This window comes from Microplitis demolitor, chromosome 4, assembly GCF_026212275.2.
Source record: "Microplitis demolitor isolate Queensland-Clemson2020A chromosome 4, iyMicDemo2.1a, whole genome shotgun sequence".
Taxonomy (NCBI): domain Eukaryota; kingdom Metazoa; phylum Arthropoda; class Insecta; order Hymenoptera; family Braconidae; genus Microplitis; species Microplitis demolitor.
In genome coordinates this window covers 15208832-15230220 of record NC_068548.1, presented here as the reverse complement: position 1 = coordinate 15230220, position 21389 = coordinate 15208832, and the positions used below count along the sequence as shown (strand labels likewise).

At 29.1% G+C, this 21389-nt stretch overlaps 1 protein-coding gene across 3 annotated transcripts in view; it reads right to left on the bottom strand.

The window, feature by feature from the left end:
* Positions 1-21389, bottom strand: part of LOC103571387 (pseudouridylate synthase RPUSD2) — a 126126-nt gene that overhangs the window by 62480 nt on the left and 42257 nt on the right. For all 3 annotated transcript variants that reach the window (XM_014441502.2, XM_014441500.2, XM_014441501.2), the window contains exon 3: positions 6883-6984. In XM_014441502.2, the coding sequence (XP_014296988.1) occupies positions 6883-6984 (102 nt within the window). The remainder of the gene's footprint in view (positions 1-6882; positions 6985-21389) is intronic.

Below are 21389 nucleotides of genomic sequence, written 5' to 3'. Positions count from 1 at the left end.
ACGCGAAAGCGCTGAGGGTTCTCTATTGACCCTTGATTTTTTTCGGGTACCGCGCTCACTTTCAATCAACTCTAAGCTTTTTAAAGTATATTAAAATCGAATGAAACTTATATCATCATGTAGAGAATTTATTGAGGAATAATCACACTTCTCCAAAAAATTAAAAGAACAAGAAAATTTTATAAAAATTTTAGCAATTTTTGGAAGTCTGTATTTTCGTGAAAAATGATCGTATCGAAAAAATAAAAAAAGCAAATTGAAGCTTGAAATCTCTAGTTTGAAGATCTTTCAGCAAAATAATTTTTTGAGCCACGGTTTTTGCGGAATCATGAGAAATAAGTCGAGACAAAATTTTTCTAAATTTTTTGGTTTTGTTTTTTAGGTTTACGGGGCCCGGAAAATTTTTTTTGAAAAAACCAATTCATGGCTCGTTTAGGAAATTTATTCAGCTACAATTTGCTTTCTTAACTTACCGCTTAAAAAATCGATGATTTTCAAAAATTTCGGAAAGTTATTGTTTTCACCCCGATTTTCGAAAATCGAGTTTTTGTCAGATGTCGACGTTCTGATGTCCTAGGAAGTTATTCTGACTATTTTCAGAATGATGTCCGAGTGTCTGTATGTATGTATGTATGTATGTTTATATGTATCTGTGTGTGTATGTATGTATGTGTGTGAATGGTCTATAACTTTTTAACTAATGGATCGATTTGGATGTTCAAGGCGGCAATCGAAAGAGCTTGTTGGCCATCACTATTCCTGAAAATTTCAGATCATTTTATCAAGTAGACTCGAAAATATTGGCGGATTACGAAAAATAAAGAACTTTTTTTTTTAGTTTTTTATTGATTTCTCAGGAAAGAATTGATCGATCGACGCCAAAATCTAATCAGCTCTCGAACTCAATAAAACGCGTCGAATGCCGCCTCAACCATCGCAATCGGTTAATTCGCTCGAGAGATATTGTTGGATAAAGAAATGGTAAAAAACGGTCTTTTTCAAATATTTTCAAGACGGCTGAATTGATTGCTTTCAAATTCTAATCAGCTCTAGAATTTAATAAAACGCGCCTATTGCCACGTCAAACGTCAAAATCGGTTAATTAGTTCAAAAGATATCAGCGTTGAAAAGTTAAAAAAATAACATTCTATGTTACTTTTTCCAGATAATTCAAAATGTACTGTACTAAAATGTGTCTAAAATCTTACCAACTTTTTCTCTCTATGGTCTCTTTTGATCATCATATAATGCCATCAAACTTGTTCTTTAGTTTAAATCATATTATCAACGAAACAATCGAGAAAACACAGTTTTTAATAATTTCCTCGGATATTTTATATATTATTGCTCCGACTTAATCCAAAACTCATTTAAATCTTGATTTCGATCACTGACATTGATTTCTGTTTCAATACATTTAGTTTATTGAACATAATCGGAAATTAAAATTTAAAAACCGCTTGTTCATTAATGATTTTCGATTCTTAAACTTTTAAACTTTAGCATAAAGCGTAACTTGTTAGAGTTTGAAAACCTCATAAAAAAACAATTGCATGCAATAAAATTTTCGAGCTCCTTGAGCTCGAAAACAGCGGGAAGTTTTGGGGCTGGCCTGCAAGGCCAACCGACGCCTGGATTTTTTTTATTAGCATTAGATCGGTGACTACAAGAACCCTTCCGTCATTAAGTATCCAACTTTTTTTGGCTTAGTTGTAATTAATAAAAAACAAAAAACTTATAATTCACGTAAAATTCAGCTTTAATTTTTCTTACTGTTGTTATAATGTATGCACTTATTTTTTTTTTCTCCACTAAATACTATCAACAGCTCTAGCGTTACAGTAGGATTAAAAAAAGGAGCGATATCTCAAACAAAAACACGGGATATTTAAAAAAAATAAAACTGAAAATAAGAACTAAAAAAAAAGAAAAAATAAAATTAATAATTCAAAAGTTGAATAAAATTTCATAATTGAAAACAACACGCGTTATCAAATAAAAGTAATGATTAGGGCCAGAAATTCGGTTTTTTATGAAAAGAGAGACAAATAAGTTATTTTTTTATTCCTTACAATCGAGTGAAGACAGTAGCTAAGAAAAAATAAAGACATCTAATCCAACATAAAAATATGTTAAAAAAAATAGAAGGTTAGCATGCAGATTTAAAACTGCTTGTAAATAAATACAAGTCTGTACTGCTCGGATGAATAAAGAGTGTAATTTATGGCACAGTGTTGTAAAAAATTTTTTATAATTTCAAAGTGGTACAGTATGCTAGCTGGTAATTTTGGTCACGGTCTCGCTAAAGATCGTGCTGAAGGTATTACTGCCGGTCTTGCTGGAGATAGCGCTGGAGGTCTTGCTGGAGATCGCGCTGAAGGTCTTGCTGGAGATCACTTTCGCAGTCTTGCTGGCGATCGTGCTGGCTGTCTCGTACGAGATTGCGCTGAAGGTATTGCTGCTGGTCTCGCTGGTAATTTTATTGAAGATGGCGCTGACGGTTTTGCTGGAGATCATGCTTGAGATCGCGTTGACTGTATTGGTGCCGGTCTCGCTGTTAATTTTGTTGGAGATGGTGCTAACGGTCTTGCTGGAGATCTTGCTCGAAATTACGCTGAATTCATTGCTGGCGGACTCGCTGGTAATTTTGCTGGATATCAGGCTGACGGTCTTGCTGGAGATCGTACTCGCAGTCTTGTTGGAGATCGCGCTGCAGGTATTGCTGGAGATCGTGCTGGCTGTCTCGCTCGAGATCGTGCTGAAAGTCTTGCTGGAGATCGCGTTGATGGTCTCGCGACGGAGAGCATGATCTCCAGCAAAACCGTCAGCGCCATCTTCAATAAAATTACCAGCGAGACCAGCAGTAATACCTTCAGCGCAATCTCGTACGAGACAGCTAGCGCGATCTTCAGCGAGACCTCCAGCGCGATCTCCAGCAAGACCGTCAGCACGATCGCCAGCAAGACTGCGAAAGCGATCTCCAGCAAGACCTTCGGCGCGATCTCAAGCGAGACAGCCCTCGCGATCTCCAGGAAGACTGCGAACGCGATCTTCGGCAAGACCTTCAGCGCGATATTCAGCGAGACCGTGACCAAAATTGCTAGCTAGCATACTGGTCCACTTTAAAATTATTAAAAATTTTCCATAACACTGTGCCATAAATTACACTCTTCATTCATCCGAGCAGTACAGACTTGTATTTATTTACAAGCAGGTTTAAATCTGCGCGCTAACCTTCTATTTTTTTTTAACATATTTCTATGTTGGATTAGCTATCTTTATTTTTTCTTAGCTACTGTTTTTTCTCGATTGCGAGAAACAAAAAAATAACTTATTTGTCTCTCTCTATCTTCTGTCGCTCTTTTTATAAAAAACCAAATTCCTGGCCCTAGTAATGATTAAAAATAAAATGAATGATTGAGGTGTGCACTTTTAGATTTTCCAACTCTTATTTCGTTTATTTTTTATTTCTCCAAGTCCATCTGACCAATTGTTATAAAATTTACAAGAAAGTTGATAGCTAGCAAGTTCTTTTGATTGCCACCAAAACTATCCAAATCAAGTAATTAGTTTAGAAGTTATAAAGAATTTACATACATGCGCGTGCACACATACACACACACACGTGCGCGGATATCATTCTGAATATGATCAGAATAGCTTCCTAGGATCTCAAAACGTCAACAACTAATAAACTTACAATTTGCAAAAATCGAGGTGAAGACAATAACTTCCCGAATTTTTTGAAAATCTTTAATTTTCTTAACAGAAAGTTAAAAACGGATCTCATTCAAGTTACAGTTGCTATTTGAAAAACAACCTGAAAACATTTCAATGGATCTAATCGATTTTACTTTTGGCATAAGTGAAAATTACTATTCCATAAATAAAAGATACGACTTCTTGTTAATTTTTTTTATTTTTCCGCTACTTTTCGCATTCGTAGTAATTTTTGCTTACTCTTTTTTTCTTGTGCACGCGCCATCAGACTATATTTAAAAAAAAAATGTTTTTTTTCAATAAATATTAATTTATTATCTCGAAAAGTCTGGGGGAAAGGCAGGGATAAACCCCGTTGACGGAGCGTCGATTATAAAATTTTATTTTCGATATAATGGATTTAAAATTTTTGTTGTAAACTCTTCAAGAGTGGAAATCTTGAACTTTTGTTAACTTTGAATAGCAAAAATATTAAAATTTTAATTTTACTTAAAGTTAACGAGATTCTAATCCCTACACAGGTGCATTGAGACAATAGCAGAATACCTAGACAGTATGACACAGTGCACCTTACGACACTCACGTACATGGGATTATGAGTAATGATTGTATCAAAACATTTTCAGATATTTTGTCCCTAAGTCAATAATCCTATTCGTCATACTCAAAAAATATAGAGGTAATTACTACAGTCTCCATACTAAAGAATTAGTACCTAAAATTATCAACAATGTCAAAATATTTAGAAATATTGAATGCAAGTTAACGTATTTAAGAGTACTTAAAAGAAAAGTTTTCCGCGATAAGTGTACAATTTACTGTAATTTTGAAGGCTTGACAAGCTGAATAATCTCTATATTCGCATTCAGTGCATCAAAATACATAATGATCATACCTGATTTAGGTCGAAAAAAATTTTTTCGCTTGCATAACTGCATTTTTGGCGACTTTTAGCCATTTTCGACGGTTTTTTGCAATTTACTTGAAATTTTGGGGGTATATGGGCCTTACAAGCCACAAATTTAGATTCAGCGTATCAGAATGCATAACCCTAGGTAGGTGTAGTCAAATGTACAAACCACTTGATTGTGTGCCGATGTTATTATTATTTTTTTAAATACTTTTTTGCTTATAGGAGCGTTATCTATCGAACACTTTTTGAATGAGTAAGGAAATTGTTTGTTTTTGGAATTTTTAACTTTTTCAAAACTGTGACCGCTTACTTTAAGTAGCTCTTCTCAGAACTCTCATCCAACGATTCTTTTCATGACCAAATAAACCCTATTCCATCAGTGCCTCTCAGAAACTCTCAACAGTCTTTCTCAAAACCACCCAACTATTTTAAATCGTGAAAATTCCCGCTTCAATAAAGAACCCAACTAGAGTCATCTTTTCAAACAAGAATATAAAAATAAAATTAACCATCAGCTTAAAATTAGTTACACTAAATAATAGTTCTTATAAATTACATAACTCAGTTTTTAAAACATGATTTTAACTTTTTTATACTAGACTACGAATATTATAACTATAGATTATGTACTAAATGAAAAAAAAGTGACTTGTTTCTCGTCTGGTAGATTAGCATAATAAAATTTGATGTATTTCTGATTACTTTATTTCATAAATGTTTACATCCCGTTTTTCTCCGTGTAGAGCATTATAATCCACGTGTGACATTGTCTACCTGCGCCGAAGGTGAAAAACCTTGCGTAGAATTTAAAGAGGTGAATATAACTTTGAACAGTTATAAACGTTAATAAAATTATATGACTTCATATGATCATATTTGGCAATATTCTTGATATGGTCACCCCGGATCGTAAAATTAAATCTGATTTTGAATCTGGCTAGGGGATTACGGACAAGAACCGATCAAGTTTCCATATAAAATAAATACGATTTAAAAACCTAAGTTAAATGAAAAGTATTTTGTAAGTATGTTTGGTCATGTCAGACTGAGAATAATTTTTTATTAAGAAAATTATCACGAAAATATCAAGAACCCACGCGTAACTTATGTTTTTTGACTAATACTTACGATATTATGATAAAATTATCACTTTACCCGGGAAAAAAAAATTATATATAATTTCGTATAATCTATCTATAACGTACATATTTCATTCATAGGATAAATATGAGTACACGTATATCAAGAATAGAGTTGAGAGAACTTATTTAATGTTTTTTTAAAAACATTTGTTTTGTTAATTTAAAGAAAAAAAAAGTCTAAAAAAATTTTACTTGGACGTCCGGATGTCTGTATGTATACACTTTTTTGGGATGTAGTCATGATAACTGCCGAAAAAATTATCGTATCGAAAGCGGTTTTTTTTATTTTGTTCAGAATTTTCTCAAGATCAACCCTTTCGATATTCCTTATTGTAGTGTCTATAGTTTTTTTTATACTTTATAAAAAGTGATGACTGATAGCTTTTTTGTATACAAAATCCCGTATATATTTGTTCCGCTGGTGCTACCCCTGACGGATATTTTTGTAAACATATATATAGATATATTCTGTTGTGGCCCTTTTACCGGTGCTGCATTTAAGCGGCTGATTTTTGCACAACTCTTTTTTAATTTTCATTCTATTTTTTTGACGTCAAATGTTGACATAAACAGTGGCGTGATAGTATCGAAATTTTTTTTTTTGTTTTAATCTTTAATTTAGAAATACAAGCTATTTTGATTTCAAAAATAAATAAGCGTTTTGAGGTGTGCACTTTTGGATTTTCCAAACTTTTTAACATGTTCTGTAGTTATTATTATTTATTTCAATATGCTTTTTATACATAATTTTTTTCGTTTAAATTATGAAAATCACGTTTTAATCAAAATCACGATTTTTAGGCGAGAGTAGAGCATAACTGCGCGCTTCGCGCTTAAGACATGCAACAATTTCTACTTCATCTTAATGTACACCTAACTGCATTTAATATTGGTTATTATTTTATGGAAATTTTATTTTTGTATTTTTTATGGCGTTCGAGTGGTGAAGAAATTTTCAGAAAACAAAATATATGTTAAATATAACTTTTTAAAATTCACTTTTTCTAAATTGTTTTCTAGTGTACCAAATTAAAATCACTCACAGCTCAACGACAAGGTCTAAGTTATTAACGAAATTTTTTACCAGTTCATTTATTAGTAACATACCTTTTTTAGATCTTTGTTAGCATCTGTATCTTCAGCTCTACGTTTTTCTGTGGATTGAGGTGGCACAATTTTGGTCGGTTCTCTAAGAGGTTTGAGATCTACCTGAAATGTACAAAATAATGTTCAGTATTTATAGAAAAGAGTTTTATTCAGTGGATCGATGGAAATACGTATAAACATAAAAAAATTACAAGGCTAGAAATTTTCATAAGTAATTACATACCACGGGTGTATATTGCGAGTGAATCATAATTACATGGAGAAAAAAATATAGTAATTTTTACTAAAAAATATGAGAATAATTACTATATTTTGATAGTAATCTTGAAACGCTTATGACTTATATGAAGAATTAATAAACAGATAAGCATATTTTACAAGTCGTTTTGTGATTTTCCATATACATTTCTACAATAAATATATACGCTTTCAAAATAATCTCAACTATTGAGACTATGGGTTGACAGAATTCTACAAGCTTTAACTAACATGGAAAAGGATTTAGGTTCGAGCCTCAGTAATGACGAATAATTTTTGAGGTGGCATTCGACGCGGCTTATGAAGCTTCAGAGCCCAGTTGATTTTGAATTCAATCCATCGAACAATTTACAAGTTATTTAAAAAAAAACATTTTTGAAAAAAGTTTATTATTGGAATATCTCTGAATGAACCCAACCGAATAAGCTCAATTTTTTTCAGATTTTAGATATTGACAAGCCGCGTCGAATTACACCTTGACGATCAAAATCAGTTCATCCGTTCAAAAGTTATAGATATTTACATACGTACGCACGTGTATACATACACTCGGACATCATCTTGAAATTAGTCAGAATAGCTTTCTAAAACCTCAAAACGTCGAGATCTCTTAAAAATTCGATTTTCGAAAATCGGACTAAAGCCAATAACTTCCCGAATTTTTGAAAATTTGCAATTTTCTTAGCGGGAAGTTAAAAAAACTATGACACCATAGCATTTCAAACAAGAATAATCTTCTGTTTACTAAACTATTGAATTTAGTATATTAAACATCATGATGCATATAAAATACATTAGATACAAAATTTATGTTAATAAGTGGTACTAATTTAGTATCAATTTACATATTTCGAATCAGCACTAATACGAAATTTGTATTAAGTAGTGTTATTTTAGTATAAATTATTTCTGAGTGAAATGATTTTTTTTTTAAGCAACTGCTGTTAACGTCATCCATAATCAGACAATACGCATATTGAGGTTGAATAGAAACAAACGACACGAGTTATTTGAATAGCGTGAATACTAAATAGAAATTATAATAACTTTTTAAATTAAAAGAAATGTTCTATTAAAGATATTTAGACAAAAAAATATACTAAAAACATACCCAAGGTACAAAGAATCTGGTGATATAAGTTTCATGTAAATACATTTAGTAGATTTCGCGATTAATAAAAACATAAAAAACGTCTCCTCATTTATTAATACAGAAGATGTATGATTCTCAGTGTCTATTCTATAATGGTAACTAAGTTTCGGTCTAGAGTTATTTTGTATCTAAATTTATTATCTTTAGAACGTTGCATGTGGTAGCTTTGAAACTTATCTCCTCTAAATAACGATAGCATCAGCTGTTAAAAAGCATTCCTTATAAATGAACTTGAAGTCAATGAAGATTCGTAAATACTTTAAGTAGATTTTCATGTTACGTACACTGAAATTAGTTTTTGGCTTGTTAGATTCGTTCAAATATGCTTATTGTAGTAAAAAATACTGTGTTAAAATTGACGTAATCTGTGTGTTAGAAACGAATTAAACATTTGTATTATTTTTTAACACAGACTATTTATGTTGACTTCGAACACAAAGTTTGTGTTAAAATTTAAACACGAAATTCGGGTGTATCAGAAGTAAATTCAATTATTTTTAAATGTCAGAGGCGACACAATAAAAATGTAAACTTCAAGATTTTATATTTGTACCGCGAATATTCATTATATGTAATTTATATATTATTTTGAGGCTATCAAAAGTGACAACTACGATTATTTAACATTCAACTATTTTTGATTCTGAACAATGTTTTTATTAGAGCTAACATTAAAAAAAATTACGTAATATTTCATACCAGTTGAAAATAGTAAATCAATTAATTTCTTTTACAAAAAACAGAAAGACATTTTTTACATTACATGAAATCATTCAAAATTATAACTACATTTTTAACCCCCGCTAAGAAAATTGCAGAGTGTGTTAATTTCGACTACACTCTTGGTTTTAGAGTATGAAAAACATGCTTACTTCATCTAAGTAATGCTCCTAATACATTAGATCACATTTCGGATCTAATTTAAATTTTGTTGTTTGTTTTCGCGATTTAATATTTTTTTGAAGATAATTACTAATAAGGCAACCCTGCTAAGATTTCGATGAGAAAATCCTAGTAAGGGCCAGATAGTCCTATATTTTTCTCAATTTATTTATAAGCTTTTCATTGAAAAGGTTCTTTCCTAATTCTACCCAATCCCTCTCTATCGTAATTTTCCTTCCCTTATAATACGGCAAAGTGTGGAACGCTTCACGTATATAGCACCCTGTGTGTGTGTGTGTGTGTGTGTGTGTGTGTGTGTGTGTGTGTGTGTGTGTGTGTGTGTGTGTGTGTGTGTGTGTGTGTGTGTGTGTGTGTGTGTGTAACCACATATACTTCTTGCTAAAGGTAGTTCCAGCATGAAACCACTTTTCGACAGATTCGGCTGAAATTTTTTTCATGGGTTTAGAATAGCTTTATTTATGAATTCCTAAAATTTTATAATTTTCGACCGTTTAGATCGCGAGATATTTGAAGACAAAGTTCACTATTTTGAGGGTCATGTCCCATTTAAAGCATGTAAAATGTCCGGTCCCTCCAACTATTTTTTATTATATTAAAAAATTCTTTCGACAGAATTGAAAAAGAAAGTAGGAAAGTGTTGAAAAATGTTTTTAGAATAAGTTAAAAAAATAAAAGTAGCACCTCACCGTTTTGTTATCGAGATATAATAATTCAAAAAAATAATTTTCGATCCATTTCCAACCTGCTCGCTTAACAAATTATAGTGATCTGGCAACGCCGTGCGCAACGCTCTCTAAAATAGTGTAAAATAAAAAGCGGGAAATTCAAATCTTTTACGGTTTTAGTAAAATTTAGCTGCATAACTAAAATATTAAAATCACTATTTAAATTAGTTATAAATAAAGAAACGATTAAATAAATAAATAAATATGATACTTTTTTAAAACACAATTTTTCAGATAAATTTTCGTTTTCTATAAATTGACTTTTGTACCGTAATTGCTTGGGCATCTTTTTAATTAAATAATAGGTACTATTATTAAAAAGCGCAATACTATTTGTATATACTGAAACCATAAACAAGAATACATAAACACTCAGAGCAATGTTGTCAGATCACTGAAACTAACAATATAAAATTGTATGTGTGAACGTCTGTGTGTCGAGGCTTCTAAATTTTTGCCTATAATAAATACTCTAACTACAGTATACCACGCTGGAACTACCTTAACAGCATTATTTAAATAATTTAAAAATTATTTAAAAATATAACCTGATCGGTCATTAGCGTTACATCAATATCAATTCCTCGTCAGGAAATCCGAATTTGGACCTTACTTGGAATAAGATTAACCTGATACCGTCCTTATCGGATCCTTATAAAAAATTCTAGTCGAGTTACCCGGATTTTGTGTTGAAATTCATAGCAAATAGTCTGTGGTAGAAACAAGATAAATATTGTGTGGATCGCTTCTAATACATAGATTATGTTGATTTGAACACAATATTTTGTCAATGTGTTACACAGTTTGTAAAACATCATGATGTATCTAATGTTTCTATCAATTTAAAAGCAACAATTAATAAGCTGCTAAATAGCTGTATACGGAAATTTTTCTAAATTTAAATCCATTAAGCTACTTACAAAATACAAAGCAAAATTAGAAAACAAAATATGAATGTGCTGTATGGCTAGATCAATGGAATAAAGTAAATATTTATCAACTTTAGTTTATATTCCGTTTTTCTTGTTCTTTTATCATAATACACGATCTTTAGAATGATGGTGATGGTTACAAACTTTGAATGAGAAAAGGGGCAAAGGGTGGTACAACGTCGCACTGACGTTAATTAATGCGCTCCGTAGTGTTCCTGGCACCACCGGTCTAGCCGTTTTACCTCCACCTCTTACCCTAGCTGGCTCAGTTGCTTCCTCAGTAGCTGTCAGAATAGCAGTACAGAATAAAACGGAACAGTATGCATGCTAGATCTTTAGTACTGTATAAAACCAAGAACACTATCATATTATTTATCCATGTGTCTACTATCTGAAATATCAGTGCCACAAGCTATTATTTTACATAATAAGCTGTAGTTTATACTGTTTTGCATATTTTTCAAATTTTCGATCAATATTGTTCTCAAACAAATGAATCGATTTTAATAGTTCTAACGACAATCTACAAAACTAGTTAAAAAAGGCTTAATAAACTATGAAGTTAATCAGACCAATAGGTTGTGAATTATTTGAATGAAACGTGAGCAACAGTTAGTTTCCAAATTTATGTTTTCAATATCTTGTAATTTCACTTTTCAATTGAACTAATTTTTTATGCAATCAGAAGAGTTTATTCAGCCTGAGATCTGACACAATTTGTCTGCGTTTTGGATGCATACGTCCTAAATTGTTTAAGGAAATTGTTATTTTAACATTTTCTTCCAACGACACCTCTCAATCAAATTAATCAATTTATGCTTATTCAGTTTTTTTTAAGCTTTGAAACAGATTCAAATTAGAATTGATCGGTAGATAAATATGAGAATACTCATTTAAAAAATTGTCTCCAACTTTTAATTTTTGGATTAACTCAAATCTACTTCACTGTCTAATATTACATTTTATGTACAAATAGTTTTTGTTCAACACCCGTATGAAAAAAAATATATGGTTAAAATATATAAAATCATATATGTTTGCAACAAAAAAATATATGATATAGTACATTGTATATTATAAAAAATCATATAGCTATTTTGGCCGATTTAATATAAAATTATATACAGTAGTAAATATATGTATTCCATATATGTAACTTATATGTTCTTTATATGAAGCTATATATAGATTTACATTTACCATAATATATTGAATTAATAGATTTCCTTTTATATTTAAAAAAAATTTGAAATTTTTATATGAACTGAAATATATGGTAGCACATAATTTATATTATATATGGCACCATATATTTTCTTTGTTGTATTTTAGCATATATCTTATTCGGTGTATGTATATGTATATGGGTATATCATATATTCGCATCAAATTAACTAATTTTGAAAATTTTATCTGCAATTTAAAGAGCATATTAAAATTTAGATATAATTTAATTGGAGTTTGTCATACGAATAAGAAACTTTTTTTTCCATTTATAATATAAATACATGTTTTTATATATGATCAGAGTATATTTTTCGTATATGATAGAAATATATTTTTTTATGTATGATAAAAATATAGTTTCCGTATATCACAAGAATGTATACTTTCATATATGATAATAATATATTGTACGACTCATAATGCAAAGCATCAGAGTGTGCTTTACGATCGAAAAATTTTTTTCGCCTCACTTCGGCAACTATTTCAATTACTATACCTTTGTTAGTTCACGGAATTAAGATATGTTGCATTCTATTTTGAAGATAATTCAATGGAGATTAATTCCATACTTTTCCAAAATTTATTTAGTTCAATAAAAACGGAAAAAACATCAAAATATTAAAAAAAAAAAAATTCCTGTCCGTCAAGTATGAAACCCGTAGACACGATAACTTGCGGAAAAATCAAGTAATTAAATCAAATTTTTTTTTAAAGAATTCTTTGAAAGATTTGTAGGTTCCCTATTGCAAATGGCTCGGTAACTCAGTGTCGTTTAATGACAATTAATAAATGAATAAAAAAGGCTGTATAACTATATCTATATATATATATATATATATATATATATATATATATATATATATATATATATATATATATATATATATATATATATATATATATATATATATATATATATATATGTAAAATTAACACGTATGGTGATATATCTATACATTATACGTACATTTATTCCACCAGAGGCACTTGCGAATAACCGTCCTAGTACAGCTGTTTTTTTTTTTTTATTATTGCTAATTGGTAAGCCTGAATTTTTTTTTCAATTCAATTTTTTTTTTATTTACATATATTTTTTTTGTTATTAATCGAGATATTTTAATTAAGTTTTCTTATAATTATGATAAAAATACTAGTATAATTAAAAAAAAAAATTTAATGAAATAAAATTGTACATATTTTAAATTTACTCGTGCTTCTCGCCATTTTATTATTATTTTTCATGTTTTAATTTTATTCTTTCATAATAAATGAAGATTATGAGTCGTGCACTTTTGGATTTTCCAATTTTTTTTTTTGTATATGATTGACATATATATTTTATATATGCTAAACATATACGGACTCGTATATGATGAGTATTATATTTTTTAATACAAAAAAAAATATAGTTAAATCGACCACATATATTTTCTGATATTTATGATATATTTTTACATATATTTCGACCATATATGTTATTTTCATACAGGCAGTTTGCTAGGTAAATTAGATTACAAAAAAAAATTACTAGAACTTTTTAGACAGATGCATATACTCCTCTCTTTTCACGACGTACAGTCGTGGGTAAAAATAGAATTATTTTCATAATGACGTCTTTTAAGATGTTTGTCTGTTAGTCGCTACGATTCAAGCCATCACAAGCAATTAACCAACTTAATTTTTATTGTATAAGCTCTTATTCACTCTCAAAATGAACTCTATTGAAAATCAACAACAAAATCTTATTTAAAAGACATCAGTGGAAATCAATAGATTTTTTGAGATTTTTTTTTAAAATTTATCCGCCATGTATCCTTTGTATTTTTCTTTTCGTAAAGATTCTAAGGCATCTCCCTCTGTCCTACGTATGCTATCTAACCATGTCTTTTTTTCCTTATACTTTGTACAGTTATATATACACCAATAGTGTCCCTACGACTAAAAAACTTGAACCAGATGTCGATAATAAGTTTTTATATTATTTAAATGTTACTATTTCATAATATGAAACGAAAATATCGATTATTGTGTATTATACAAATATAAAAGAATAAAATAATAAAATTAGGAAAAAATATCTCATATTATTGTTTCAATATGATGAGTATGTAAGGTATGCACTTTTCAGATTCCCAAAGATTTTTTGAATTTCAGAAACGACAACTAGCCCGTTGAATTACTAGCTTAGAATTATATCCGACGGCAAAATATTCAGAATGAAATAATATCGAATACTTTAAGGAGGAGAAGCTCGATGCTTAACTTAGTGAGTTTTAGTAAAGAAGAGATCTTTAAGCATTACTTTGTTAAGAATTAGTGTCTTGAAATGACAAGAAATATAGTGTATTCCTGTTTGTACTACTTAACGGAAAGAATATATGCACGCATCATCGTCGTATTACCTTTAGCAGTAAGTTTCATATAATAGGAAACAAGCACTGCGTATTGAGATGGCTTTAATAAACCTTGATAACTTATTTATGTAAAGTTCTCAATAAATTAAGGGTTTGGTAGTTTATGGCTCTATTAAAAAATTCCATGTAGGACTGTGTGAAAATCCATATTGCAAAATATGGATTCACATAAAAATCCGTGGGAATCAACATCGAAAATTTTGGATTTATGTACATGTAAAAAAATGTGCAGTTCAATTTATTACAAATGGAGTTCCATATACTACAATGATTAGTAATATATAGGATAACTACAAGTTTAGTAACAGTTACAAGTATACTGTGGTACACAACCTGTAGTACCATTTACTACAGTGAGTAGTAATAAGAACTTGCATTAAATAACCAGTGTGGTTCTTTTTACTCCACAACATAGTTTAATATATTTTATTCCTAATGTATTAATTAAATATCTGTTAGTTAACGATCATTAGTTTTTATGATGTTGAAAAATTTATAAAAATATAAAAATTTATCTTACATTCTTCGGACTTACAGTTTATCAAATTAAAATGATATAAAAATGAATTTATTAATAAATAACTTGAAATAATAAGGACTCAAATTTTAAAAGCCAATTTTTTATCAATACCTGATAAGGATAATTTTAAAAATATATTTATAATCTATGGATTCTCGTATAAGCATAAACTTTAAATAATTAGGTATTAATTTTTTATTAATAGAAAATATAAAAAAACATCGTTTCAAAAGTTTTAATTCCCATAAATAGCAAATACTCAATAAGCAATGATTTTAAAAATTGCGTTTACTTATAACGAATGTATCACTCATCCTTAATTATATATATTATTATTTTTAATTACATATATTGTAATTGCACGCCTCGATTTTTAATTATATGTATTACTATTTTATAATATTATTTGTAATATCAAATGCACTGTCACGAGTCGAGGTTTACCCACAGAATGGAGTAAAAAAGTTGTAGGTGGAGCTGTTATTTTCTTCTTTCGATCATTTTACCACACATTGGAGTAGATTGTACAAGTAATTTGGTATTGTATACTTCAAAAATAGTTACAGATACCAATTTATATAAACTTGTGTAGTTCCAAAAACCACAAAATAAGTATTTTATAGTACATTGAGTAGTTGTGGAGCCTATAAAGCTTTACCACATTACAGTAGTAAGCAGAACTCATATAGTAGAGAAATATCATGCACACTGTGACTTATGTTACTACAATTGTCAATGCGGCGACCACAAATGTAGTTCAATTTTTACTAGTTAGGTATGGTAAATTCAACTCCAGCATTTTTTTACGTGTATATGATTATATTTTTAAATTTTATTTTTCTTATATTTAATATATGAAATTATAGGGATCTTTATTAAAATAGAACATCTTTTAAAAAAGTAATTTAAGTGACTAACAGTTAATGAATTCATTGAAAAGCAGTTAAAATTTATTGTAAGTGTTAATTTCAATAAATTTAAAGAACTATACACATCTATTTTGAACAAAGAAAAGACAAAATACCATTAGAAGTAACGGCACTAGTATACGATCACACATGGACGTATGTTACCTTTGAAGAAAGCATAATATAATATTAAGCATATGCATTAATACAGTTATATCATTCAGTAACACTTATATTTAGTACTTAAAAAAATAACATAAGCATGTGTACGTATATGTATTAATAGATTCCGACTGTCACACACAAGCTATTCAAGGCCAAATTACTAAAGATCTAATTGTTCATTCGTAAAATTTGGGTCTATGAATGTTGTATACTCAGGATATTGTAGCATCGAATAATTTGTTATCGAGTTACGGGTTACGTTCACAGTAAAAAATTGTTTATTTATGTTTAGAACAATCCGTATTCAATTTTTTTAGTTGATTATATCATGTTAAATTGACATATTCCACTGTTACTTGACAATTTCAAATCAACCTACTAGTTTACACTTTAAAAGTGTTATTTAGTACAAAAATAAAATGTTAAAGTTAACATTTTTTTTGTTACTACTGACATTTACAAACTGTTGAATTTACTTCTCGTATTACTGAATTCAGGGGTGAAATTTTATCACGAAGCTAGCATTAAAATTCAACACAAACTGCCGGTGTTAAAAAATAACAAAAATAATGTGTAGATGATTTTTAACACACAGATTATATTAATTTTAACACAATGCTTTTGACTGTACCTGATCGAGGACAAAAACTACAAGTATTGTCTGTACGAAGTATGAGGTATGAAGTTAAAATGATAAACATACAAACTACATGCAAATTAGTTATATGCAAGGAACTAAATCATCACAACCGATGATAAAAAAATAATCGCGTGTTTGTCGATCGTTTAACTTTTATTTATTCGAATTTTAATAACCTTTTTTGTACTTGGCCTTTAAATCTGTCTATCTCCACCTTCTTCCTAGACCTTAGACTAACACGGTAAAAAGCCCATAATTTTTAAGTACTGAATCATAAAATATGATTTCAATTAATTTTATTCAATAACACTTAAAAAATAACTAGTACGTGCATAATGAATGAATTCATATGACATTTTAAGGAAAATATGAATTTATTACTATTTTTTTCTTTCGATACTGCGAAAATATTATTCCTAATGACCAAAAAAAATTATTGTGCAGGTTTGAGCCCTTCATATTGATATTAAAAGGTGTATCGTTACGACTATTCGTTTTTTGAAAGAATTTTCATTTGTGATCCAAAACTCGTAAATCATCTGTCTGAAAAATTTGAGCAATGTATATTCTTAAAGGAAATTGAATTCCCTACAAAAAGTCTCTCTTAGTAAATTGATGTAGAACGAGCCGCTTCCTTGTAACCGTGCCTTAAATATTGATTTGTTTTTTAAATTCTTTGTTTCTATTTTGGATTTTTGTAACTACTACAAATATTAAAATTTTTCCTAGTCAAAATACATATTTTTGAAGGAAATTTAATGCTCTACAAAAAATGTCTCTTAACATTTTTTGCTAAATTCACTCCTTCAAAAGTTATTTAGGTGATTATAATCGTTTTGACTCAACTTCAACCTTGAATAACTTTTGAAGGAGTGAATTTAGCAAAAAATGTTAAGAGACCTTTTTTGTAGAGCATTAAATTTCCTTCAAAAATATGTATCTTGACTAGAAAAAATTTTAATATTTGTAGTAGTTACGAAAATCCAAAATAGAAACAAAGAATTTAAAAAACAAATCAATATTTAAGGCACTGTTACAAGGAAACGGCTCGTTTTACGTCAATTTACTATGAGAGATTTTTTGTAGGGAACTCAATTTCCTTTAAGAATATACATTGCTCAAATTTTTCAGACAGATGATTTACGAGTTTTGAGTAACAAATGAAAATTCTTTCAAAAAACGAATAGTCGTAACGATACACCTCTTAATATCAATATTAAGGGCTTAAACCTGCACAATAATTTTTTTTGGTCATCAGGAATAATATTTTTACAGTATCGAAAGAAAAAAAAATAGTGGATTTTTTTGGCCCAGTCTAATATATATATTAGAGTGGCCCAAAAAAACCGACTATTTTTTTTTGAGTCTCTTATGAAAATTTGTTAGCGTACGATGTTTTAAGAAGCCTCCTCAAAAATCAGCTCGATAAAAAATTTTCAAGAGGTCGCTCACGAATTTTAAAAATATCAAAAATGATCTAAATTTGAATTTTTATTTCAAATTTTTTTCTTTCTCAAAATTTAGATATTTAAACCTCGCTCAAGAATTTTGAATGTTTTCGCGTGCTGTCTTTTGAACGTCTCGAGTGACCCTTGAATGTTGATTATAATGCTTCTCGATTCTTTCACCATCAATTAATATGCATATATATAATCAATATTTTATTGAAAAAAAAAAAAAAAAAAAAATATATATATATATATATATATATATATATATATATATATATATATATATATGTATATGTATACTAAATAAATAAATATATATATCAGAAAACATGCAACTGAATATAGTTATGTACATTCGTGAATACATGAATTTGAGAGTTGATCGTGAAGCGGCAGTATTGCAAAAGTTGTTGGTATCTCTAGCTAACTCATTCACTTCTGCCCGCCCCTAAAGTATATTTGCGTGGCTGACCGCCTTTAAAACTAACACGAATCGATGAGGCTTGTGCTAGCTAATTCTCATGTCTGCTGGTCGTCTTTCTTCTATTCGTTCACTATCTGTTTCCTTTACATTCCTTCCGGTTTTCTCAAGGGAAATCTTGCGTCACATGTCTAGCAGAACACGAGAAAGATGACTATTTCTTACCTTATACTACAGAATTTATCACTACTTACAAACATATATAATCACAGCAATCCTAACTTTTTTTAATTAATTTTCATTTTAAAATGGTGTTGAGAAGAATAAAACAAATTATAACAATTTGGATTTCGTCAATTAACTATTTAACTGATACAGAATTAGAAATTTTGTGTTAAATTCAACACATTCCGTTTACGTTGACCGTCAACATAAATTTCATCTTAAATAACTGAACACATAAAATCGGTTATTTTAATAGAAAATTTGTGTAAATTTAACAAAATTTTCGTGTTAGAGTTAACAAGAAAATTTAAACACATAACCCAACCAATTCAAGTATACTGATCTAACCTCAGTACAACTCATGTCAATTTAGCAAACAATTGGTTCAATTTTCTATGATTGTTCCAAAAAACGGAGCTATAAAATATTATTCCGGAAAATAAGAATAAAAAACGGATTAAACCTGATCAGAAAAATTTGAAAGTTATCTACGGTTTTAATTAATTGTAAATCAATTATAATCCAAGTTTTTTTGCAAACAATGCTGCTACAATACTTTGCTTGGCTATTGCTACTTTTAAAAATATACGTTTATGCTATAGTTCAACTAATATATTATAAGAATTTTTAATGTTTTCATCCTATTATATAAATTAGCCATTTTTATAAGCAAGATTAATCACTACAAGACACACTGTTTCAAAAAAAAAATTTTCGAGAATACTGTAATTAACTTCTACGAAGTATAGACACCAGGAGTCCGAACGTAATGTTAAAAAAATGATATCAATTTAGGGGATCTGATTTTTGCCGGTAGAGCGCGCTATTTTTCAAAAAGTACCCGTTTAAATTTACGCGGGAATTCTTGTTGCTACTGGACAGCTCCAAAAAAAAATTTTTGAGAAACTTGGAATTAAATAAAAGTTTTAAAAAATTTTTGAAAACTTTTCAAGTGTTTCTAACCCAATAATTTCGAAAAGTTTAAAAGACAATCTGCAAAGTTAAAAACATCTGATAATAATAAATAATAATACAAAAATTACTAGGCACCAAACCATTTTGTTTTTTAAAAAAAGTAGATTAATGCTAACAAAAATTTGAAAGAGTTGAATTTATAGTTTATTTTTAATATATCCATGTAAAAGTATTAAAAATTGTCTCTATGAAAATTTACTAGTAAAAATATTTTTAAAACTCGTCGAATGCCTATTTATTTCAGTATCACGATAAACATACTTGATGAAAAAAAAAATAAATAACTTATTGTCAAACATATTATTTATTAACAGTATAAGTTACAAATGAGAATTTTGAATTATTATTTAAATTAGAATGATTAATTTGTTTTATTTATAGTTAATTTAATTTATTTTTATATTCACGAGCCAGATCAGCCAGTGCGTAATTTACACATAATAATAATAATAATAATAATATCGGTACGTCCTGAATACTTGCACAGCCAGTGGCAAAAAAAGGAACTATGATCTAGGTTCATTTTTGTGTACACAAATAATGTGAAAAATCCTTTATCGTTCGAACTCCTGGTATCTATATTTCGTGTTAACTTCTTTCAATAAAATAAATTTTAATTATTGTATTTTATTTTGAAATTATATTCTAATTGTTCCTATTTTGATAAAGCTTTAAAATATACTAGTTCAAATGATTAAAAAGTTTGATTGATTCTATTATTGAGTCATTACGCTTACAGAAAAATACTAATGAAGACTATTAGTAAACGCTAATGATGAACTAATGGTTTAGTATTTACGCGCATTTATACTTTAATGTCATTAGTTGGTTTCGTGAAATTAATGCGTTTAGTGTTCTTAGTTAGCGTTATCAGCATGTTAAGTGTCATAAGCGTAATTCACCTGTTTCTTCGTATAGATGGTATAATCCGATAAAAAAAAATTTGGATCAAATTATATGTACTTAGATTACTATTTGTATTGACTGATTGATGTTTATTAACTCATTCATTGATGAAAATTTATTTATTGCTACTGGGGCTCGATCCTGAATCCTTCTGGATATCAGTTAAAGTTTGTGGAAGCTGACAAACCATGGTCTCAATAATAGTTAAGATTATTTTGAAGGCCTATACATTTAGCATGAAAATTTCAATAATCTTACCAATGCAATTGATATTAGTCGAGATGATTGAGCGATTTATGGATTGTTACTGTTTTTATATAGAAATTAAATATGAAATTATAAGGATAGTTTTTTTTATTGGAAACATGATTTATACTGATATCATAGTGATGTAGACTTACTAATCGAACTACTTAATGATCATTAATTACTAATGAAATTAATGATCACTGATCACTAATGAAATACTATTCAAACTAATAACTTCCAATAGTGCTGCAATATTTACTAAGGTACCCGCGGGTAATAAGGCCTGTCGAGCAATAAGGCCTAAGCGACAGAAATGATATTTAAAATAACCGCCTCCGCTAAAGGCTACTCTAGTAGAAGAGTCTTACATAGAAATGTTACAACAAATTTATAGAGTCCCGATACCACGTTCTCTGTCTTCTATATTTCATCATC